The sequence below is a fragment of the Hypomesus nipponensis genome, chromosome 21 (genome assembly GCF_054491055.1).
Source record: "Hypomesus nipponensis isolate SF chromosome 21, ASM5449105v1, whole genome shotgun sequence".
In the NCBI taxonomy this organism is placed as follows: Eukaryota; Metazoa; Chordata; class Actinopteri; order Osmeriformes; family Osmeridae; genus Hypomesus; species Hypomesus nipponensis.
The window spans coordinates 5,679,971-5,705,090 of record NC_140381.1 but is presented as its reverse complement, the minus strand read 5'-3'; the positions used below and the strand labels follow the sequence as shown (position 1 = coordinate 5,705,090).

At 46.6% G+C, this 25,120-nt stretch overlaps 1 protein-coding gene across 1 annotated transcript; it reads right to left on the bottom strand.

The window, feature by feature from the left end:
- Window positions 1–22,558: 22,558 nt before the first annotated feature.
- inab (internexin neuronal intermediate filament protein, alpha b) lies at window positions 22,559–25,007 on the bottom strand. The gene is made up of 3 exons (XM_084684833.1): window positions 23,961–25,007; window positions 23,108–23,232; window positions 22,559–22,838 (listed from the first exon to the last, which is right to left on the bottom strand). Exons 1-3 carry the CDS (start codon window positions 25,005–25,007, stop codon window positions 22,565–22,567), a joined length of 1,446 nt encoding a protein of 481 aa, XP_084540959.1. The 3' UTR covers window positions 22,559–22,564.
- Between the last annotated feature and the right edge of the window lie 113 nt (window positions 25,008–25,120).

Genomic DNA, 25,120 nt, shown 5'->3' with positions numbered 1-25,120 from the left:
GGTGATGTCAAACTGATTTTTTTTTGTCTCCAGCTTTTCTTTCTCCCACTCTCTCCATGCACTGTATGTACCCAATCAGTTTCCCAGCAAGGTTTCCGATCTCAATCTCTGTCCATAATTAATCCTCTTATCCTACACTGCTTATCTGAACTCACCTTCAACTGTTAGAGAACTTATAAACCAAGAGATGTCATATTTAGGCCTATTTCTTCATGGATTTTTCTAACATCTGTCAGCATGTATCCTGACATGGTTAAGTCTAGCACACACATGACTCCATGCTAGTTCCAGCATTAGAAAAACCAGTGAGCGTGCCTGTGCATTTTAAACAAGGATGAGTCAGGGGCTGTATTGATTGCAAAAAGGTGGCGTTAAGAGTAATTAGTCACTTGTTATTCAGTTGCATGAATGACACAGAAAAAGGTCAGTGATTTATGTCACTGGGAGTCATGTCAGAGGTAGAAACGGCAGGAAGAATGTAAATATGAAGGAAAATCATAAAACACGTGAAGGGACGGATTGAGGGAAGGTGGATGGAGGAGAACGAAGGTGAGAAACAAGGGAGGAAAGGTGAAAGGAGGAGGAGATCAGATTGACTGTGTGCCCATGCTGAGGGTGCACTTCCTGTAGAATCCCCCAGACTCCAGAGTAACACGTCTGATCCCATCACAGAAGACTCAGCAGAGCAGGAACACACAATGCACCATTTTCTCTGCAAGGGCAAAACTGCATCTGTTTTCATATCGTGTCCCCCCCAGCCCCTTACCACCCCCCACCCACACCCGATAAAGGTCAGATGCTCTATAGTACATATTGAGAGAGATGCAGATTAACTTCTAAGTTTTTCCATCCCGGAAGTTTGAGTAAAATGTTGTTAGCTCCTTGCTGTTCTGCTTGGATCCATCCCAGGTTTTTGTTGTCAGTTCCTGACACTGTTCTGGTTCACCTTTTTGTATCATAACCACCAAATACCTTTCCAGGTGTTGGACTATGGCTGAAGTTCCTCTGATTGTCATTTATTGACTAGCCCTACAGAATCTATCAAACAGCGCTAGCTCAACCTCAAGCCGTTATTCTGGGGAGACGTCAGGTTTATCATGCAGGACCAGGGTCCTTGAAGGATACGGGGCGGAGGAGGAGGAGGATAGACGCAGAAGGGGCAGCGTGTTTTGTTGCATAATAGCTGCAGCGTTCCTGCCACATGGACTGGGAGGAGGAGGAAGAGGGGGGGGGGGGGTGAGCAGGAGGAGGAGAAGAGAGAGGGGGGAAAGGGAGGGGGGAAGAACACACGTGTCAGCCTTCCTTGGCTCAGGGCGTGGCCACATGCGTGTGTGGGCTCGCTGCAGACCCGCTGGAGCCGACAGGGCACATAGCCCGCTCGCTCCTCCTCCACGCCCTCTGCACCGTCCAGGGTTCTAAAACAACTCACGGGGAGAGAGACCGCGTGTGACTTTACACACAAAGACACGCCTCGGAAGCAGGACATGTGCCCCTCGAAGGACCTGTAAGATAAACAGTGCAACAAAAAAATAGATATTTTGATTTACAACACCCGGACACGTTGTCATGACCACGTCTGTGGATGGGACCACACGTCCTCCAAATGTCTCGAAGCAGATCTAGTATTGTATTTCTACAGCTGTCACCGCAGCCTCGTCTTGCAGAAGCAACGATCCTTGAGTCCTTCTAGTCGGCGTGTTTCTGCGCTTGAGGTGTATAGATCCACGAGTCACCACTGCTGGTTCAGGCCTAAAACACACATCAAAAGGCCACGGTTATTGATTTAAGATCAATCACTGTTTGGCCCCTCGTCTCCGATAGCAATTAACGCAATAGTGGTGCCCCGCGGCTTGTTGCAGTAATGAACGCTGCTAACGTCTGACGCCCGCCTTTTTCTCGAACGCAGCCCAGATTGACTGTGTTACGAGGTGTCTTGCTGTAGCCGCCAAACACAATTTTGCTTCTCCTTCTGTCGTTGCTCTCTACTGATTCTAAAAGGACAAAAATGTGGACATTTACAGAAGGTGTGGTGACATGAGTTGAGAAACTAACTGAAACAAAAAGGAAGGGAAATAAAAAACCTTGTCCTCCATGTAAGGTATAAAGGCCGGTTAAGCCGTCCATCAGTGCTGACACTAATAGGAAATACAAGACAGTGATTACTTTTTTCAGTGGACATTCAGTGAGTGTCTGTTGATTTGTGTATTGGGCTCACCGTTGCTGCCAAACGACATAGTGAATCAAAGCGAAGCGAGCCAATGTGGTTAGCGTTTTTTTGTGTGTGTTTGTGTGTGTGTGGTGGTGGGGGGGGTTCTGTTTCTCTTCCTGAGGAATGAGTTTGATAGTGATACGTTTGAAAGGTCTTTACATTTAGGCAATTGTGTCGCTGGTGATAGATAATGTGGTTGTTAGGTGTGGCCCAAACCTTCAAAGCTGCCTGATTGTTTGTGTTCTGGGAATATTGAGTGAGAGAGAGAGAGAGTGCTGCAGTGTTGCTGATTTACTGTAACACATGGAAGCTCCAACAGAACTGGGGTGTGCTTGTGTGTATGTACAGAGCGAGAGTGAGAGTGAGAGTGAGAGTGAGAGAGAGAGAGAGAGAGAGAGAGAGAGAGAGAGAGAAAGAGAGAGAGAAAGAGAGAGAGAGAGAGAGAGAGAGGGAGGGACAGAGAGACAGAGAAGTGAACAAAAGACAGATAACATTTGAGATTACGCCTGCTTTGCATTAGGCTCTCGAAAGGTTTATTATTTCTACGTACGTGTATGGAGTGCCTGTGTTTGTGTGTGCGTGCCATTTGCATGCACCCGCCGATACTCCATGAGTCACACGGCATGTTGGAGATGCGGAGGGAGGGCACAGAGAGAAGCATATTCACTCTCATCCCCCTTTCACACTTCAGGATGACTTGCGCTGGTCACACACTGGGTGTCAGACCGAGCCCACCTCTTCTCTTCTCTCTTCGCATCACCCCCAAAGCACTCCCCCTCCCCCCCACAGCACCACCCCCAAAGCACTCCCCCTCCCCCACACAGCACCACCCCCAAAGCACCACTCCCCTCCCCCCACAGCACCACCCCCACAGCACCATCCCAACAGTGAGCGCAGGGTGTGGCTCTCTACAAGACACACAGACACGCCAGAACACCAGGAACGTCTTTGATCTCACACATTATTCGCAGAGAAATCTGGATCACTGTACAATACATGATGAACGGTCTATTTTACTATACAATTGAATCAAATGTATTAGCGCATTGACTCTATTTAAGAGTTTTGAGTTAAAATGCAAGTAACTATAGCACTTGTATGTTCAAATATATATGTAAATATATATATATCTATAAATATATACGCAGCATCCAAAAGCTCAAGTGCCAAACTTATATTTACTTTGACTATTTAGCATATCTAATCTAGTTTATTCACACTAGAACACTAATGTGATCTGTAAGACAGGGCTTTGAGTGTGTTTGCATAGTTAATGTGTTTCTGGAGATTTTTTAAGAGATAAATCAAAGGACTGTTCCCTGAGTGAGCTGTGATTCATGTGCCTCTAAAGCCGTCACGTTTAAAATCTGCCCATAAAAACACCTGCTGATGAGATTATTTAGATTTGGGATACTGTATGGGTCCCCCAAGCCCAAGATGCTGAAGGATCCTGATTCTGCAAGTTTTCAGGGGTTTATTAAATTGATATCAATCTGTTATCATTGGATTCATGTACATCATGTCATATCTTCCAGACTGATAAATAGTCTACAAGTATTTAAATGCGAGTGCTCTCCTTGAATTTAAATCAGTTGGAGTAGAGGCAGTTTGCCTAAGTGTACGTGTGGTTGTGTGTGTGTGTGTGTATGTGTGTGTGTGTGTGTGTGTGCGCATGTATTTTCCCGGCTGGTGGAGAGCGATGTTACCCCATGCTGAGACAGATAGCTGAAGCAGGGCGTGGCACCGCACTTTCCCCAACTCCTTCTTCTCCAATGTGTGTGTGCCTGCTTGAAGGCATGTGATGATGTATGTGAATTTGTGTACATATACTATCGCGGCAAGACCACACGCTGTGTGAAACGGATGCAATTCTGCACTGCCTCGTACAGGACACGCCCCCTCCCTGCTGAGATGGAGTTTGCATTTGGCCAAAATGTTGCTTGGCCAAAGCGTGTTCTTCAACCGCAGGTAAGCATGAGTTGAAAACGCGCCGCGTGATCGCATTGGCTTTAGCATTGGACAGCTGATGTCCAGCTGAAATCTGCCTTTGATCCGTAAAAAGGTGTGGGAGACTGCCGGCCAGTCTCTCCCTCACTCTGACCCCCCCCCCCACCCCACCCCCTCAGCGCCCCTACTGTGCTGCACAAGATCAATAATTCATGAGGTGTGAGACTCGCAGATGAAGCAGAAAATGCCCCAAGAGAGATTGGAAGATAGGACAAAAAAGGGGGGGGGGGGGGTGGCATGGAGGAAGGCGGAGAAGAAGGGAAGTCGAAAGGAAGAGACACACAGGACAGCAAGACGGAGAGAAAGAGTAAGAGTTAGAGAAAAAAACGGTGGCATGCAGATGTGGAGATAAGGAACAAGAGAAGCTAGAGATATGGAGAAAGTATGCAAGAAGAGAAGGATAGAGAGAAAGACAAAGGGTGGATACCCCTAAGGCTGATGCTGAGCCCGAGGCGCACCTTTATCATCATCTGAGGAGCGAGAGGAGGGAGTCCCAGCACAGCATCACTAATCCCAGTCGACAGACGTCTTAGCGATGCTCCGAACTCATCCAGCTGCTCCCTTTCTCTCTCTTTCTCTCTCTTTCTCTCTCTTTCTCTCTCTTTCTCTCTCTTTCTCTCTCTTTCTCTCTCTCTCTCTCTCTCTCTCTCTCTCTCTCTCTCTCTCTCTCTCTCTCTCTCTCTCCCTCCCTCCGCAGTAATTTGCACCTGAGTCTCAGCTTGACTGGCGGGTCATACCCTTCATCTTCCACTCTGGCAACCCACATCGCAGTGGTAATTGGTTATGGGCTGGGTTGCCAGGTTGAGGGATGAAGGGTGTCCCCATTGTTCACCTTTGCCTCACACTGACCTCGTTGCTCGACGGACTGCCTCTAAACCAACAGACCACGTCCCTTCTCTCCTCTTCCTCCTTTCCATGGCCTTCCCCCTCCACCCTGCTGTCTCTCTTGTCTCTCCCTCTTGAGAATCAAGCACCATGCCGCCTGCTCGTTCTCTGTGCGTGCGTGCGCGTGCATGCACTCGCCCGTGCCCTTACTTGCATTCGTGCGTGTATGTGTGCACACTCGCTAACGTGGTGCGTTCATACGCGTGTGCGGTGTGCATCATTGGATGTGTGCGTAGTGCGGGTGTGTGTGTGTGTGTGCGCGCGTGTCTGTCTGAGCATTTTGCCCAGTGGAGTGTGATAATGGGTGTGAAGGCTGAGCTCTGGGACTCCTAGGGGTCTCAGCGTTGAGGGGAAATGTAGGGGAGTCTACATTATTCAGCACAGCCCCAAACAGAGCACCGGGGCTGGGCACGAACAGTCGGCAACGGGGGGCGGAAAGACCCACGGCACACCCTGGGGAGGGCCAGGGTGCATTGTGTGCGGACAGGTAGGCAGATTGACAGGCTGAAAGGTTGAAGCAGCGATGGCTCAGTTATAGTCACAGTTATGAAGACAATAGCACCTCTCACTGGGCCAGCTTATCAGATGGGCGGGTACTGTTTGTGGTGAGTGGGACGTCGGATTGGGCGCGACGGTGGGCGAGAGGGATCCGTGCCCTTTCACCTTGGGTTTAGTGAGCAACCTCTGGTTTTTTTGGGGGGGGTTGGTCTCTTTCGCTGTTTCGCTCTGTCTTTCTCTATCACTCCCTTTCTTTCCTCCCACGCGTTTCAAGACAGAGAGATCTAACCAGGCACTTAGTCAGACGCCCCCCCCCCCCCCCCCTCATGTCCTTTCAAACATAATGTTCGGCAGCACAGTTTCCTTCTGACTATGAATAATGCAGTTCCATCTCTTACCAACAAGACGTCGCCCTCTCCCAGTCAGAATCCTGCACGACACACCACCTCACGCAAGAACAGGAACAACAACTCCCTACAAGACTCCTTTACACAAATCCCGACGAACAAACCTATTCCCTTTTCCGTATAGCTGACGTCATGTTTCCCGCGGGCAATAGACAGTTTGGTTCATTTAAATGTTGCACTCTTCGAAAATTGAGCTATACCTCCTTGACCTTTTAATTTTGTTTGGGTGCAACCCATTTAGCAGAGCCTCGTCTGGTTTAATGGTGCTGTTACGATCACGAATAAAGCTGCCCTAAAATGACATCCTCCTTGCGTTGAGGGCTTTCATCTCAAACAGTCACTCCATCGTAAATAGTCTCATTTGGGAAATTGGTGTCCTCCTCGCTCTGGTAACTATGGCGATAACAGGTCTTTGCCCCTCCCTCCCCACCCGCCCGCGCCTTCTTTTTTTGATTGGCAGGAACTGGGAGGGTGAGATAAGGAGGAGGCAGTGGAATGATTCAGAAAAGGTCACAGCGTGATGACTGAGAGCCAGTCCCTATGGAAATCCCCAAGACAACGCAGGATCAATAGTCTTATCCTTAAGACATAGGCGTTGAACAGAGCTCATGCCTCGAGTGGTGATGACAAGGAGTTTTTGTAAAGTAACATGGGATTATTTGATCTATTATTATGTGTCAAATTGTGCAATCTCTCATCATGTTCAGGTCATTTAAATCGGTGCTATAACTCAAGTAACCCAGAGAAGGGGGTGCGTTTTCTCACTGTCCTGAGGACCTTGTGTTGTAGCTGTTTTGGGTGAAGATCGAGGCGGATTTCCATGGCCGCTCTCTTTAAGGTTTGCACAGTCAAAAATGGACGCCATTTAGGTCAAGTGGCTCAAAAAGCTAGGTCTCAAGAAACCCTCCAGAGACTGGCAGGTGATGGGGGGAATCCGACCCCACAGACAGACACACACGTGGGGGAGGGTGACAGAGTTGTGGGTGGTGGGTCTCTCTGACTGTCACACTCTGCTGGTCTTGATCTGAAAATACATTTGTACACATTCCGTTTGAAGCATGTGTGTGTGTTTGTGGCGAGTCACCAGGGACATTTTTTTCATTTTGGCTGACTAGTCAGTTTATTACTTTGGATGTATTGATTTTCACTCTGATGGCTGCGGTGACGGGCTGCTGTATGAGCCAAAAATAACTCATCATTCTTATACACACACGACCACACACACACAGACCCAAATACACACACACACGACCACACACACACAGACCCAAATACACACACACACGACCACACACACACAGACCCAAACACACACACAAATGCCCAGTAACACAAATACACTGGTGAGCACACAAACAAACACCCACACACACATGAAAAAGTCCTTTGTTGTGCTTTATTGGAGGTAATATCCCTTGGTTGTCCTTGAGTGTGGGGAGGGAGGAGACGTGGGATGTGTTTGTGTGTGCGTGTGTGTGTGTGCGTGTAAAACAAGGAACAGAGAAACACAAGGAGAGGTTTCTGGGTTTCCTTTGTTCCAGAGGGAGTGTGAGGGAGGTTGGCTGAAGGACAGCAAGGGCGTCTTCCAGGGGACCAGCCGTCCTTAGCTAACGAGATGACCTCAGAGACGGCCCGTCAGATCACACATGCAGGTCTTCATGTTCTAGGCTGAGGACTGACCATTCACTCCCATTCAAAGATCTTGTCATCCCTAACCCCTAATCCTATCTCTACATTAATTACACTACATTAATTCTAACCCCAATCCTAAAACCTCCCCCAAGAAGATGGCCCCAAAAAATGGTGATGCGCTATTTAAAGAATAAAGTGTGTATTAAAGTCAACTAAACTGTTTATTCAAGTAAACATCTACATCTTTAGGTTTCTGAGTGTGAAATTGAGAAGTCACCCCTCAGCAACACTTTGTGAACAGAAATAGATTTGGTTGGTAATTGTCTTATATAAGTTATATGAGTCATCTAGTTTGATTTCCTATTCATCAAGAGATGTAAAGTATTGTATGCTATCAGATGCAAACCAATTATGATTTCACACTTTACCCTTTTTTTCAAAGACTAGCACAGAGAAGTGAAGACTCAATTAAATAATTTTTTCATGAAGCGATTAGACATTTCCTTTTTCTGCAAAATATTTGTTTTATTTTTTAAGAAGTTTCTGCCGCGTCAAGATTCCTGATTTAAGTAATCATCTCAAATTTCGCCACTGTGAGCTAATTGCGCAGCAAGCATTCCTGGCAATTGGAGGCTAATCTTGAGTTACTGAAGGTCTACATGTATATGTATGGAGCTGCTAGCTTCTTGGTAAAATGCTAAGTTGGAGCCATTAGTCTATCATTTGCATTTCCCAGAACTATGACGAACGTCGGTGGTGTCAAACCCATGGTGATGGCGTTTTAATGAGGGCGAGGGAAGGAGATAATTAAAGGCAGAGACAATATTTCACCTTTTGCAGAAGGGAACCTTGGCAGGATTACCCGCTAGATAACATGGCTACAATCAAAGCCAGATCAATTTTGACTAGGAAAAGTCTATTGGCAGGGCTATGGGTGTCAGATCTGAGACTCTGTGAGTTCATCCCCTTCTCACCTCACACTCAGAAATACGGATTTTCAGACAGAGAGGCAGGCAGACAGACCTGTAGACAGATTGAAGTACCTGCTAACTGTACAAGCCCTTAAATTGTGTTCTAATTAATAACAGACCTAGCTCTATTGATCAGCTCTCTAATTACAACACTTTGAACGTTATAGATCACCCCTTTACATGCACACACACACACACACACACACACATTTACTCCTATGCTTTTACTCTTGTTAAATCTTTCAACATCCAGCACCCCCGGGTCGACACCCCCACCTCAGGCTGGTATAAATCATCCCCCTCGGCCCTAAGTCAGAAACCCATCTGGTTCATTTAATTACGCCTATATTGAGATAATGGAATGCTTGGAATCAATAGCTGTTTATGTGTGTATACGCTATACCAGTCTTCTGGCAGGCAGTCAATGGCTGTGGATTGTCCTGCGTCAGCACTTTACCAGTGTGGAGGGAGAGAGAGTGAGAGAGAGAGAGAGAGAGAGAGAGAGAGAGAGAGAGAGAGAGAGAGTGAGAGAGAGAGAGAGAGAGAGAGAGAGAGAGAGAGTGAGAGAGGGAGAGAGAGAGAGAGAGAGTGAGAGAGGGAGAGAGAGAGATAAATAAATAAATAAAGAAGGAGAGAGATGTTTCCATGTTTCTTATGCTTGAGCATTTTATCACATTGATTTGAGTCAAACAGTCACCTTGGCGTATTTACCGTATGCCCGTAAACAAAGCTATTTTAACATTGAAGGTTAAATTTGTCACATTTGAAGGTAGAGAGAGCGAGAGAAAGAGAGGCTGCTCTGAGTCTTCTGTGTAAACATGCTGTGCTGCATCGAGGTGCAGCAAGGTGGAGGGTGGGGAGGAGGAGTAAGGAAGTGTCCTGCAGGAGGTTGGCTTGGATGTAACCATTCTGAGTACCGGTGAAGCATATTGCAGATGTACTCACGAAGCAGTTTATGTATGTTGCATGAGAGAGAGATAAAGTGAGAGAGCAAGAGAGGGATCGAGAGAACCAGAGAGACAGAGAGAGCCTGAGAGAGCTGGAGAGAAGAAGAAAAAGAGAGAAAACATGAGAGAGAAAAAGAGAGAGAAAGAGAGAGGAGAGGAGAAAGAGAGAGAGAGAGACTGCACAGTCAGGAGGGAGATGAATAAGGGAGTAAAAGTGGATGAACATTCAAAAAGTTTGAATAATGAATATCAGCATTGTGTGTGTGTGAGCGAATATCAGCATTGTGTGTGTGAGCGTGTGTGTGTGAGCATGTGTGTATAAGCGTGTGTGTATTCCCCTCCATCCCATAGCTTCTTTGACTCCTTTCCTCAGCGCAGGCCTGCATCGTTTTAAGGGCCGGTGGACTGCCCTGAGATGAATCTGGATCCTGGTCCTAAATCCTTCAGGATTTCAACCCTATGACACTGACTCTACTTGTAGTCGCTGAAGTCTGGGTCGACTCAAATGAAAGTTAAAACTAAACTCTGTACCTGTAAACAGCTATAAATGTAAACGATTCATCTTTTCATCAAGGCCTCTGCACAGCATCTGTTTGTCATTACACTCACCATTGGAAATTGGCTCCACAATGTAAACAACAGCTGCCCTATAATGTCTGTGTGCATGGCTGCCGCCTCTATAGAGGATACTGATTGATACTTTAGCACTGAAACGATAAACTCCTACCTTGTCATATCCTGTAATAACACCCACCCACTCACAATCTCTCTCTTGTCCCTGGTCAGGAAAATAATCGTCTTATTAATGTGGCCCTGACACTGTTGGGCTTTGCTCGCCCTGGCCAGGCAATCAAAATCCCATAAAGCCTATTGGTCATCCATTTAAATGATGTTTCATGATTGGCCACCATTCACCCATGACCATTGCGGTTGGATTGACTGACTCACTTCCCGAGACAAATCACTCTTGATGTGTTCTTCAATGTGAGTGAATCACCGAGCTTCCTTTGGCTTATAGCTACCTTTAGGTTAGCGCCTAGCACTAAGCTTGTGTTATACCATTGCATCTCACTGACAGATTTCAAGGTGAAAATAGACATTGTCATCGTCAGCCAGAAGGGCACTGGGGAGATGAGATGGGATCATTCTTCAGCTCCCAACACATTCTCACCGCTCATCCCTCTTGCCTCCTTTCTCTCTCTCTCTCTCTCTCTCTCTCTCTCTCTCTCTCTCTCTCTCTCTCTCTCTCTCTCTCTCTATCTCTCTCTCACTCTCTCTCTCTCTCTCTCTCTCTCTCTCTCTCTCTCTCTCTCTCTCTCACTCTCTCTCTCGCTCACTGTGGAGAGGTAATGTTCAAAGAAAAGAACAATGTCCGTCGACAACTGACGAGACGCTAGATGACTACGAGACGCTACTGCTGAGAAATGCCCATGAAGCTACGAAGAGCACATTTTTTTCAGAGAAATCTAGCAAGACACGTTGCTAAATAACTTGTATGATAAAAGGAAAAATGCTATTCTGCCAGCTAGCTGCTGTCATTAAAAGGACAAACACTGTAGTTGTAGGGGCATTGAGGTAATCATTTCAGTTAGAGGGAAAAATGAGTGTCTCACCACTTTTTTTTAAAGAATAGCAGCTTCAATGTGCTTTTTATGTCTCATGACATTCCTTATAACAACGTGCAGTTATTATACTTGTATCTGCTTTAACCAACAAATCTTCCAGCTGTCATTTTCTGCAAATAGGAAACGTGTTAAAACATGCAAACAACGCCCTTGTCTATTCTATCTGACTCTGCTCCTAATCTGTTTCGCATTTCGAAAGTGTTTTGTTTGCCAGAGGCTGTTGTAACAAGCTTGGACCCCTAACCATCTTTCTTCATTAGCAGGTGTGCACTGCAGCACATGAGGTGCGAATAGAGGATCGCTAGTCTTTTAGAGAAAGAAGGGATTAAAATGAGGAGAGGTGAGTCAGCAGAGACAAAGGACAGTGCAGCAGATTCTGTCTATCTTTCACCTGCCTTCTCTCTCCTCTTGGTGTTCTCTCTTACCTTTGCTTTCTCTCGCTCTCTCTCTCTAACTCTCTCTCTCTCTCTCTCTAACTCTCTCTCTCTCTCCAGTTCTCTCTCTCTCTCCTGTTCTCTCTTCCCTTTGCTTTCTCTCACTCTCCCTCGCTGTCTCTCTCCCTCTGCAGTAAAATATGCATGGCTTGTATGAGAAATAGGACTCAGCAGAAATCACACACAGGAACACACATGCAGAAGGTGTCGTCACCTTTCTGCCCTACAGTCGTACAGTACACACACAATGTATCATTTGACAAGCTGTTTAGTGCTCACTCACTCAGCCATCACACACACACACACATATACACACACTCACACACACACACACACACACACACTTGTGTGCATGGAACAGCTCCCTGGGCTGTGAAAACATCACTCCGGGGTCGACACTTCCATCGAGAACAGATTGATCTAGTCATTAGCTACACCTCCAGTGGCACGTAACGGTGCTTCCTGCTGCAGGTGAGAAGGGCGGCGCCGTGTGTCCAGGGGGCGTGTCCATGCGTCCCCCTCCAGGCCCACGCTCTCATCCGAGGGGCTGAACCAAACTGAGCAGGCGGTGGTGGAACTGAGTTCCATTCTAACAGGGGAACGAGTGCTGTTGAAACATAAAAAAAATACGCATTACGCCCCTGTCGCTTTGTTGAAGAGCCCGGATTTCTGGTGGTTGAGAAATACAGTTGTTACAGGGTGTTATGTTTCACCCGAGGGGAGGTGTTTAGGTGGCAAAGTTGAAAAACTCCCTTAGAAAACATAGGGACGGAGGCACTGATGGAGCGGTGCTATTAATAACCCGGAGCAGAGAGTTCTCCAGTGTAGTTACAGCTTGTCAGAATGTGCTGCAGTACCTTGGCAGGCATACCGTATACCACATACACACACACACACACACACACATTCACTGGCTCTGTGTGTCTTTCTCTTTCACAACACACACACCTCCTTAGAGGTGTGTAAGCTGAGTATAATCATCCACCTTCACCTCTGCCACTCCTCCACCTGTTTAACAGCTGGACTGCTGCATCTCTGAGGATACATGCTGCTAATGACCACCCAGGCAGGTCAGAGGTTATCCAAAGATGGTATAATTAAACCATGAGGTAATTAATTACAACCTATAAGAAAAAACTGCGGTTTCTGGGTGCAGAAATGAGTGACCAAAACTGGTCAGGTTATTGCCGATTCTATAATGTTTTGTGAGAATTTCCAATGTCACAACCATTTGAACATTCTATGAAAAAGGAAAGTGCATTACGAGACATCATGCTGTGCTATTTAATGTAATGGCATCTGATCATACTGAATAATCTCTTTAAAAGTCTGCGGAATCTAGGATTTCTGAAGAGCAGCAGCCCCGTCATTTCATGACCTGAAACGTGAAACCCGACGCTTTGAGCTTTGGTCGTTAGTCATTCCTTTTGATGTGCCCCAAATCCAATTGCTGTGCCTTTTGTCTGTACCAAGCCAGTCACTTGTCTATGCAGTCACATCTGTCCATTAAGTGTCACTGACTTGCCCCTCCCAGGGAATTCTAAAAACAATCGTGTTTCTGACTGGTGCAGCCCCACTCAGGTCTGGTCATTTTGAGAAAAAACAATCAACTTCACATTGATCATCATAACTGGGAAACATGAACTGTGAATACAGGAAGAAAAGAAAGAGCCACAGTGAGTCACCTTCAGGACTCGTCCTGTGAGGCAGAGTTGTTTTCCTCTGAATCCTCCCTGTGCGTTCGCAGTAATGAGTCCCACCTGAATTGGGATCCAAAAGATTTGGGTTCCTCCCTGAGTTGTGGCGTTGAGACTGAAAACCCACTGCAGTGATTAAACCAGAAGTGTAAGCTATTGGCTTAGTCAAAGATGTTTTCTTTGTGTTAATTAACCTGATGTTGCATGTAACCACAGTAGATGAGAGTGGTTATGTTTCCAGGCCTGTTCTGTCAGAAAGAGCAACATTGCGAGAAAGGGTTCAAGCGCAGACTTTAGAAGTCTTAGAAGACCTAAACTTTCACTTGAGTCGACCCAGAAAAGATGAACATTCTGAGGCATGTGCACAGATTAGCTTCAGAGTACCGAGTGTATTGAAGAACACACGTGAGTATTGTTTCACTTATTCTCATGGTGGCACAACTGTTAAACAGACATTCAAGAACATCAGACCTTCAGGAAAACATTCAGACGTTCCAAGACAAAAAAGGCAACAGCTCTCATACATACTCCTGAGAACTTTCTTTAGCTAGTCAGATTTTCCAGAAGGCACGTGGTTTAAAGTCTTCATTTTCCTGCCTGTACGTATCTCAGGGGTGCTGAGAGACTTCCAGCTGGGCCCTATACTTTTGTGGCTGCAGGTGTCTACAAAAGTTTATAGTACACAAGAAAAAAAATATACACATATTTTTGAGAGAACATAGTCTAAAAATATCCACCTGTCTTAACATCTCCACGGAGGTGTTCCAAGTGTGATTTGAAAAAGAAACAGCACTGTCTTCCCCCTGCGCGAAAAGAGGTGGGTGAGATCTTGTCTTTGTTCCCGGACTCAGGGGAAACCTGACTAGCTGCGTTTACATATTCATTTAGATTCCTTTCCTATGATATTCCGGTCTTCCAGCTCCTCAACGTACCACTTGCTACTATTCTGTTTACTGTCAGAACCGACAGGTTAGATGTTAGCGGTTGGTCTCATGCTGCAGTGTCACCTTTCAATGTTGTCTGAAAACAATGACAGGCTCGTTTGAGCTAGTCTTTGCTTTGTAAATGTGCAATGGAGAGCATTATGTGCTCTTGTGCTGTTCCAACTGAATGTCTGTGTGTGTGCGTGCGTGTGTGAGTGTGTGTGATTGTGCGCGCGTGTGTGTGTGTGAGTGTGTGTGATTGTGAGTGCGTGTGTGTGAGAGAGAGTGTGTGTCCTCTGTTGCAGAAGGACAGAGCCGTGTCAGATGCAGGGATCCTCGAGGGGGAGGAGCCAGGGCTCAGCTCAGAGAGGACACACTGTCAACACTGTCCACACAAAAACACACACTCATCCTTCTTTCCAGCAACAACAGCATCCATCGTTGGCCGCTGCGAGGAGCCACCCCGCAGCATCCATGTACTGCTGTTTCACTCCGAGAGGATTAGCAGTCATGGTGACCGGTGACATGACGCATCTTCATTTTCCACATTTTAATAGCACCGTCGCTCTTTCCTCTATGTAATCATTTAATTGCATCTTACACACGAGCCGTGAAAACATGTATGATTCACTCTCTACGCCCCTTCTCTCTCTCTCCCTCTCTCTCTCTCTCTCTCCCTCTCTCTCCCTCTGTCTCTCTCTCTCTTCCTTTATCGTCTGTCTCGCTCTGCTGGGTCTGTCTCTGTCTGCACTATTATTAGCACAAGGAGAAAAGCAGTCTGTCTACTGTGTGTGTGTGTGGGTGTGTGGGGGGGGGGGCGTGTGCCCTCTCACTCACGCACGGCAGTGTGACACAGCAGTTCTCCGTGTCCACGGGGAACCGTTGCAGTGATTACACGTGCCTTGCGCCATCTTCTTTTCGGCTTCACATCTCTCTCAAGAGCGGTCGTTTCATTTAGACGGTCTTTGAAGGTTTTCTGTTGTCATGTCAATAGACCGGGCCGGGCGGGGCTTTTGGTGTCGCTAGCTTGGATGCTTGCTAGAAGAGGTGTTTCACTTGCTTCCTAATACCTGACAGCCTTCAGTTCCTCCGCCCTGTGACTGCTTGTGTTAGTGTCTTTATTATTTCCCAGAACCCCCACAGCAGATCACTAAAGATAATGAGAGGCTGTCACAGCCAAAAGATAACACAGACACTCGTGAATATTAGTGACTTCCCATAGAGAATAAATGGCTGTCATTATGCTAAACGTGGCTCTCTTAAAACAACACAAAATGCAAGTATGACTGTTTTCCAATGAGCAGTTCTTTGTGGCCATCTGGTATCCTGACAGTCCTGTGAAATGTGCTTTTTGGCTTTTGAACGTGGTCCACTGATTTAGTTACTGGTCCTTGCCTTTAAACTGGTGTCTGATCCATATATTTATTTTGATTCATTTGAATTCATTTTTATCTCAACGCCGCATACACTAACGCAACCCTGTTACTCTGTGTGTGTGTGCGTCTGTGTGCGTGTACGTCAGTGTGTGTGTGTGTCCCTGTCTGTGTCCCTGTCTGTGGGCTGGCCTGCCTGTCCAATCTGACTGGTGCTTTCCCAAGGCACTTCCTGCACAGCGGGACATTAGCAACAGTAACCAAGGCAACGGCAGTTGCTGGCAACCCAATTAACACTATGTTTACAGGGGCACATTTATCAAGTGGGTTTAGATTCCATTGTTATGTTCTATATTTCTTTCCTCTCTCTTTTTTTGTACGAGAACATTTGATTTAAAAAACGACAACTCCCTTTAGTATTTGGGATGTGAATTAATGGGCAGATTCAAATCGTCAGATAACTAAAAATATAACTCCATTGATGTCACCCTGGCATGGAAACGCCCATCTCCACAAAGAATCGGAAGCGTCTCATCATTTCGACTCCGAGCAGGTTGATGGACAGTTCAACCTTCACATTTCCTGTTGACGTCATCACCATCGCTGGGGGTGGACCTCCGAAGATGCTGGATCACTGTTTAACGAGACCTCTGAATGTTGCCATGCCATCATTCCCCTCTCTCGCTGTCTTCAGCCAGGTGATACATGGCATGGGGGTGAAAGCAGCAGCGCCATGAATATTTCATGACCTGTGGTGGGAGCAGAAGGATTGCAATGGGTGTGTGTGTGTGTGTGTGTGTGTGCATGTGTGTGTGCGTGTGTGTGTGTGCTTAGTTGCTTGTGGGTGTCTGCAAATGCGAGCCGTGCACTTGTGTGTGTGAGTGTGTGTGTGTGTGTGTGTGTGTGTGTGATAGGTTAGCCCGAGAGTGAGGGTGATAAATGGTGTTCTCCCACAGACTCAGTTCAGGGGTTAGATCTGTGGGTGATTCAATTTCATTAAAACACACTCCAGGCAGGTTTCAAACCATGACAACAGGGAATATCTTTATATAGAACGTCAAACCTGCTTACTGGTACTGCATTTCTTTTTTCTTCTGTCATTCCTCTGGGAAGCTTTTGAATAATGTATTTCTGGTTAGAGATTCACTGTTTTGCGCATCAGCTACTGTGACAAATAGATGTATAAATGCACACTCTAAACCATTGTTCCTGATATATATGTGCGTGCTTATGTGTGTATGTGTGTGTACCATCGAGAACATGCATCAGCGCTCATAGGTATCTGAGAAAGTGCTTCCGTGGGTATGTGAGTGCATGAGCACCCATGTGTCTTCCTGAGATGGTGTGTCGGTGTGTCTAAACACTTCACCCTGGGTGGGACGTTACCAGTAGGAGCGATGGCATTGATTGGTCACTGAGGACCACATGAGGTTTATGGCCCTTGTACAGCACGAGTTTCATTTCCAGCAGATTTGCCATGAGAGAGAGAGAGAGAGAGAGAGAGAGAGAGAGAGAGATCCATCACTGGTTAGACACTCCGAGAGATAAAACATGGCTCTCTTCTCCCTCTCTCTGAGGAGAAGTCAGGACTGGGAGGAATGTGTGTGCGTTATGGGGGCTGAGGAGTGCGAGGTAGAAGAAAAAGAAAGAGAGGAAAAAGGGCGTGTGAGAGCTTGAGAATGTCCGAAAAAGGAAAGCGATGGTGGGGAACGAATGGCAAAGAGGAGGACAAAGGTAGAAGAAGTAGAGTCAGGGGAATATCCAAAGTGTGTCTGGCAGTTCATAAACTCTCTGACTCATTCTCACTGTGAACTTGAGTTGGCACGCGCTTCTAACACGAAAGCTAGCTACAGTACATAGGGTAGAGAGTTAGCCCCCACGCGGAGGCGGGCCTAATGCCTCCCTCCCTACATCAGCGGGGATCGTTTGCGCTTCGTTCTCACAATCCAAAAAGCCCAGCACACTGACAGAGCCAAGAGGATCACTAAGAAAATAAAATCCAGAAAAACAACCAGGGACCCAATAGAAACACCTTTTTTTTTGGGGGGGGGAGGTTTTTCCAATTGTAACACATGGTTATTTGCAGTATGGAAACCTTTCTCGCTGTATACGTTGTACATTTGAAAACATGTGCGTTAAAAACATGCTGACTTTAGCAGGACATAAGCCGATAGCACGCTACAGTGATTTTAATTGAATTGGTTCTCTGATTTGAAATCTCAGGGAAATTTGGGTACAGTGACGCACAAATAATCCCATAGGCCACTAGACCGTAGGCTACCATTCCACATTCTCTGCCTTCTACATTCCCTGACTACATTTGTCTTGTCCTAATTTATGACAACACTAACTGATCTGAGTCTCCTACCATGAGACTGTGTTAACCCCGTGAGCTGAAGCCTCAACAAATGCGAACATGTCAGACGAGGCTTCGTATCGTCATTCCCACTCTCCGATTCTCTCCCTGTACGACACGGACCAGGGTTGCCAGGTTTGGTCCAAAATAGCTGAAGTTGAAGCACTCTCATGGTCTTCTGCTTGGAGGAGCCTGTTTCGTAACAGGCCTTTTACGCTGGAGTGTCAGTAGGGAGGGAGCCTCTCCAACTGGTCCACACCTTCTACTAGGCAGCATTGCAGGGGCATAAATCTTTGAACAACTGCAGCGCACGTCACACACACACAGAGAGCCAGGCCCACCATCCAGGAGAGAGAGAGAGTGGCTCAGAGGAAAGGTCTACAGAGGCCCAGTACATGGAGGTGTGTGTGTCACTGTGTGTGTGGCCACATTGTGGGGTGTGGCAGAGCTGATAGGATGTCAGATGGGATGTGTGTGTGTGTGGATATGATGTATGGTCCCCTGGTCTTCGAAGTGTGTGTATATATCGAGTGTGTGTGTGTGCATTTGGGCATCTCGGTTGCGTGACTGTTAGCGCGTGGTGTCTGTGTGTCTCCACTGTATCCATGTTGTAAGTGTATACGTGTGCTGTACGTTTGTGTGTGTTTGCGTGCGTGCAGGTGAGATGTGTGTGTAGTCCGTATTTGTGCGTGCGTTTGTGCGTGTGTGTGTGTCTAACAGGGGGTGACAGTAGGTGTGTTGTGTATAAGACGAGCCACAGAGGTCAACAGCGGGTTATCTATCATATATGTGTAGGTCCCTTCACACCGTGGCCCTGGAGAGAGCAGAACCATTGGAAGGCATCAGGGGTCAAGGTGATGGGACATCCATTCATCCTGTTGTCCACCAGTTACAGTTCCCAACTGACATGAATCAAACTAATGAGTGTCCCTTCAGGATTCCCTTCAAGGTTGACCATTTTTAACCGGGAGTTTATTGTCATAACGTAAGTCAGCATCCTAGAAGTCATCTTTTGAAAGAAATCGCTGAGAAAAAATCTTCCAAGTGTGAAAGGTATAGGCCATTGGCTGCCCATGATAAAATCAGGTCAATTTTGTGTAATCATTTAACACTAGCGGGATCATAATGGATTTCCACCTACAGCCAGCGATGCCTCATTAGCCTAACTTTGGATCCTGCACAATCCTTTTTATGACTAACACTATGTGGCTGCCAAAATGTTTCATTTCCATCCAATTATTGTAAATAGCCAGTCACTAATCATATTACAAGAATGTCTTACTAGAACAATGACATTACACCCAGCATATACAAGATGACAGCCAACCCTTTAGGCCATCACCACTAAATTACCTCTCCCTTAGCCCACATTGGTATGCTAGATGCATACTGTATTATGTATCCTATATAGCTCTGGACAAAATGGAGTGACCCCTGCACCTGCAAAAAGTTGAGAAAGACAATTTTGAGTGAGGAGATGAAGGGTAAAATTTGTAGTGGCCTCTTAAATTCGCCACTCAGAATTGTTCTTTTCAACCTTTTTTTTTTAATAAATGAAAGAAAAAGGTGCCATGGTCTCTCATTTATTTCCAGCGCTGTACAATATCTACTCGATGAGAAAAGCAGCACACACCACACGTGACATGTGGGCTTCATAATGTCAAGTCTTTATTGGTATGTGCCATACAGCAGTAAGGTACAGAGTATGATGGTATGTCAACTACATTCAGTTTACTATGCTTTTTTTTTTTTCTCAATACAATTTTCATGTTACAGTAGCTCTAAAGTCAACGCGCGGGAGAAACACATTCTAGAACAGAACCATACACAACGCACATACGGCCAGAGACACAGACAGAGCCGCTGGTGTCTTAAGGCATTTTGACATCCTACAGCATTCGTTTCCGTGTTTTGTTTTGTGTTTTTGATGGTTTCGTGTTTTTGCGTGGCACGTAAAGTTGTCGCACATGCATTTAGAAAAGTTTGGCAGTGCTGTAGTAGTAGTAGAAGTTGTGAGAAGTTGTTTGTTTGTTTTTTTGCAAAGGTGTGCTGCAATGCTCTTTAGACATCTGTGACCTTCCTGTTGTAAAATATCCAGCTGATCTATAAACAAATAGACTTCTGACTCAAACCTGTTGTCGTTTTTGCCTGTACTCCTAACTGTAAACCTCAAGCTAGACTTCTGCATGTACTTTTACCTCAGCTCCTACTTTTGCCTCTGCCAGTTTCTGTTCGTTTCTCCCCTCACCCTGGGACTCGATTAGGAAATGGTCAGTCAAACTTCCAGATTTGTCAAACTATCTCCTTTGATGAGTTTTCACAGGCCACTGGGCAAAAACACAAACGCACATTGACTGCCATAAACAGTGCTCAAAGTAAAGCTTTAGCCATAGCCTATTCAACCTGCAACCAAATCTCAGAGTCACTCTGCTATACAGTGCGTAGTAGCCATTCCCGAGGGTAAGTGCAGCTAGCCAGGGCTTGGGTTGCCATGACAGACTTCAAGAGAACGTACAAGTATAGTTGTGTTTAAATCTGGCAGTGCACGAGAAGGAAAATAAAATAAAAAAATGTACAAGTTTTGGTTTTTGAAGGATTAGCGAAGTCGGAACTACAACACGTCATCAGTTTTCAGTCATGGCTCTTTAGTAAAGAGAAAAGTGAGAGGTTAGAGGTCAGGGCGTCGCTCAGCTCTTCGTTGTTGTTTGTGTTGTTGTGTTCCTAAGGCTTAGTGACATGGTACGGAGTCTGGAGTTCAAATGTGCTTCAGGCATCTGCAATGGCACATGTGCGGTGAGGGTGGAGGGTGGGGGGTGGGGGGATGGTATTGTGCATATGATTCCATCACACATTATCGGTTCATTCAGAAGCCCATGCATTTGTGCTAAAACGTCATTCACTACTCAGACTTTTCAGTCCATTGATAAGAGCAGGTCAGTAGAAAGGATGATAAAGGTAACTCATTCTCTCTCTCTCTCTCTCTCTCTCTCTCTCTCTCTCTCTCTCTCTCTCTCTCTCTCTCTCTCTCTCTCTCTCTCTCTGTCTCTGTCTCTGTCTCTGTCTATGTCTCTCTCTCTCTCTCTCTCTCTTTCTGTCAATCTCTCTTTTTACCTTCCTGCCTACTTTTCCATCCCCTTTGTCTCTCCCTGTATTCTTACGGTCAGCACAATCTGATAGTCAATACCTGATGGGACACCACATCAAGATTGTTTTGCAAGTGCCCTGAAAAAGAACCTTCACCATCATCATCGTCAATACTCGCATATATTATGTCAAAAAGGATTCGCTAGGTCACACTCCAAGCTATAGAGTCAGTCTCAGGTCTAGCATACTGGCTAACAAGCACATACAATGTAATGAGGGGGTTAGAGAACACGAAGACGTTAAGCATGGGCGAATGGGGAGGGACTTTAGACTCCTATTCGATTCACACTGAACCATCACGTGGAATGGACGATGGCTCTTATACAGTCAGTCTCCATGCAAGCATGAGCTATACATACACCATGCAAATTACTTGGGGTTATTACAAGGTTTCGTCTTTCTTACTCGCTTCAAGTTTGTCTTAATGGGTCGACTGAACGCGGTCAAGAGTAACCCTGGAGAGGAACGATCTGCTTTGTGTTACGGTCTAGAGTGGTCTCAGTGGGAACGACTGGTCACCCAGCTGCACACTGCTGTCATGCGGAATTGAAATGACCAGGATGGTGAGACCGATTGATTGTGACAGATATGACAGATGTGAGGACAAGCCTTGAGATATACTATGAGATTGTGTTCAAAGTCTCCCAGTTGCTACAAGAGATGTAGGGATTATAAAGGATTACAGCGAAAATGGCTCAGCAGTAAAGCTTGGTTTGATATACTGGCTTTTAATAATTAAAGTGCGCTCCTTCAAGAACGCACTTGAACTACTAACTCTCGTCTCAATAAAAGTGCTATATTGTCACATGGTAGGTGTTGAAATGTGGAAAGGATAGTTACGAGCCGGCACTTTTACAATGATCTTGATTCCTTTTGACGTGCACAATGACACACTTGCACACACACACACGCCCCCCTTGGAATGTGTCGGAAAAAAGAACGTTTGGCTCGGCAGTGCACTACGCGATATGCGAAATCAACGCAAGCACGGAGCGATTGGAACCGCCGAATGTCGCACTGTATGTGCCTGCATAATGATTACCGGAAGTGTGAAGGCTGTCGTCTATACTGTAAAGTGAGTGATAGAGTGTGGAAAGAGAGAGAGAAAGAGTACTGTGGACGGATAGTGAATGGTTATAGTAGAGTCAGAGTTACTGGATTCCTCTCTGAGAGCACCCCTGTGGGGGAGAAGAGGGGAAAGGAGGGAAGGGTGGGGCTCCCTGATTCCAAACCGACCCCGAGACTCCACACTCTTATCGGGATCTGAGACAAATAGGACGCCACTATGGTGAGAAGCACCCTGACCAATCAGAGGCCTGTGTAGATCTACCACCCCCCCCCCCTTAACCCGCATCCCCTCATCCCCTCTAACTCCTCGAGTGTGGGTTCTAGCGATGGGTTTGGAATTGGGCAAGGGACGGAGAGAAGAGGGGGGAGGTTTTTCTTAGGGGCATTTTTAGTTTTTGGGGCTGGTGTCGCTGGATTCCTGCTGCTTCTCCGTCTTCTTGGAGGTGACCACCGTCTCCTCGTACATCTCCCGCTGGGAGGAGGATATCTTGCCGGACTTGCTCTGCTGCTCCTCGTCCTTGCCTTCCTTCTTGGAGGCCTTGGAGCCCCCGGAGGAAGAGGTGTACATGCGGGCCTGGTAGTTGTAGTTCTGGCTGCCGCCGCCAGGGCTGGGGTAGGTGATGCCTGTGCTAATGCGGGTCTCCTCCCCTTCCAGAAGTTTCCTGGAGGGAGAGAGAGAGAGAGAGAGAGAGAGAGAGAGAGAGAGAGAGAGAGAGAGAGAGAGAGAGAGACAGAGAGAGAGAGAGAGAGAGAGACAGAGAGAGGGGGGGGCGGTGGCAGAGAGCAGGAGTGTTGTCGAAACAGGGAGAGGGAGATGGGAGGCGGAAGGGAAAATGGGAGATTTTCAAGTATGTTTAATAGCCAAATTGTTTGCCTCCTGGATGCAAGTCATAAAACTGCAATAATGTAGGCGTTTGAGTTAGCCCTGTACCTGTAAGCAGCTATTTCAATGTCCAGCGCCATCTTGACATTCAGCAAGTCTTGGTATTCCCTAAGGTGACGAGACATCTCACCCTTAGTGGTCCTCAGATCGTTCTCCAGCTGGGCCATGGAATCCTAGATCCACAAGAATGGAGTTTTGTGAGGGTTGCGCAACGTCCTGAACAACGAATTCACTTCACAAATGTGTTTTCTTTCTTCATGTTTGTTACGTATTCGCTTAAAATGTGCTACTGATAAACAACATGTGAAGGAGCTCCACAACAATAAGTCACACGAGCGGCTCTAGGAGCATCACCTGAGTGATAAATAATTTCAGAACCTTGGACAGCGAATGATCGTTCTCAGTCACATAGCTTAAAGCTTTTTATTGCGAGACTGCCTAGATTTTTTTTTCTTTACACCTTATCATGACATCCTATTTAATTATAAACTTGATATACGGTAGCCTAACCAGTAACGACAGACCCAGGTGACACAACGTTAACGAATCAGCAAATTCCTTGTCTGTGCAAACTTTCATGGCGAATAAATCCCTTTCTGATTCTGATCACCGGGTATTAAACACCATGGACAGAGAATGGAGACCAGACATCCACACAAATGCATCAAATGCAAACCTAACAAAATGTATTGCGTAATCATTAAGATGTACCACACACATCGAACAACCTAGGTAATGAGAGACCGACAAGTCCAATTTTAATTTGACTTAATAAACTGAATACATGTACTTAATTTACCGAACAAAACTACTTCAATAAAGATTAACTTCATAACTGATTCTTAACGTTTTACACTAGCCTACACATGTTAAAATTGAAAGTTTAAAAAACGTTTCTGACCTGGTAGTTGCCGATCTCATTATTGTGCCTGTCTTCCATCTCCTGGAGCTGCCTTTCCAGAGACTCGTTGGTTCCCCTCAGACTCTCGATCTCGATGGTCTTGGACTGCAGCTGCCTCCTGAACTCGTTGATCTCCTCCCTGCTCGTGCGCATCGCCTCATTGCTGCGAGTGGCCTGCTCGTTCAGGTCGACAAACTTGGACTTGTACCACTCCTCGGCGGACTGCAGGTTCTTGGACGCCATGGACTCGTACTGGCCGCGGATCTCCTTGAGGGCTGAGGTGAGGTCAGGCTTGGCCACCTCCATCTCAACCGACACCTGGGAAGCCTGGATCATGTTCATCAGCTCGGTCACCTCCTCCTCGTGCACCTTCCTCAAGAAGTTGATCTCGTCCAAGAGCGACTCCACTTTTTTCTCCAGGTCCAGACGCACCATGGTTGCGTCGTCCACGTCCTTCTTGAACGCTTTGAGGTTCTGCTCTGCCTCTTCCCGGGCGCGGTACTCATCCTCGTACTTCGCCCTGAGTTTCAGGAGGTCCTCCTCGATGTTGTCGCGCTCGATCATTATCTGGGACTTCTCCCCGTTGACTTCCTCCAGCTGGGAGCGCAGCTCGCGGATCTCTTGCTGGTACAGGTCGGCCAAACGGGAGGGCTCGTTCTGCCGCCCACGCAGGGTGACAAGCTCGGTCTCCAGGACCTTGTTCTGCTGCTCCAGGTTGCGCACCTTGTCGATAAACATCGCGAAGCGGTCATTGAGACCCTGCATTTGCTCCTTCTCATTGGTACGGATGATCTTGAACTCATTGTTCAGTGCGCTGCTTTGGGTGAGATCAAAGTTTTCCATAGACATAGGCATAGCTGAGTAGGATCGGCCGGACCTCTTGTAGGAGCCCAGTGAAGGCACACTGACCCTGGATTGGGAGCTGGACCTGTAACCGCTGCGTGAAGCATTAGTCATCCGGGATGGGGAAGCTGAGTAGCGGGGAGACTCCCCGAAAATCTTCCGGTAGGAAGAGGCGGAATTCAAGTCAGATCCGTAGTAGCTCATCTTGGCAAGTAACAAGAGGGAGCAGAGCGGCGGGTGCGACCTCTTTTTATAGTGGGACCGTCCCAATCAATAATTAACGTAAGCTGATGGTAACTTCCATCCTGACCCACCGC

What these genes read in the sequence shown, in the direction of transcription:
- inab (XM_084684833.1), bottom strand. Translation starts at nt 25,007, where the DNA reads ATGAGCTACTACGGATCTGACTTGAATTCCGCCTCTTCCTACCGGAAG. An exon ending in ATGAGATCGGCAACTACCAG is followed by an intron (nt 23,233 to 23,960) that starts GTCAGAAACGTT and finishes TTGTGGATCTAG; the next exon opens with GATTCCATGGCCCAGCTGGA. An exon ending in ATTGAAATAGCTGCTTACAG is followed by an intron (nt 22,839 to 23,107) that starts GTACAGGGCTAA and finishes CTCTCCCTCCAG; the next exon opens with GAAACTTCTGGAAGGGGAGG.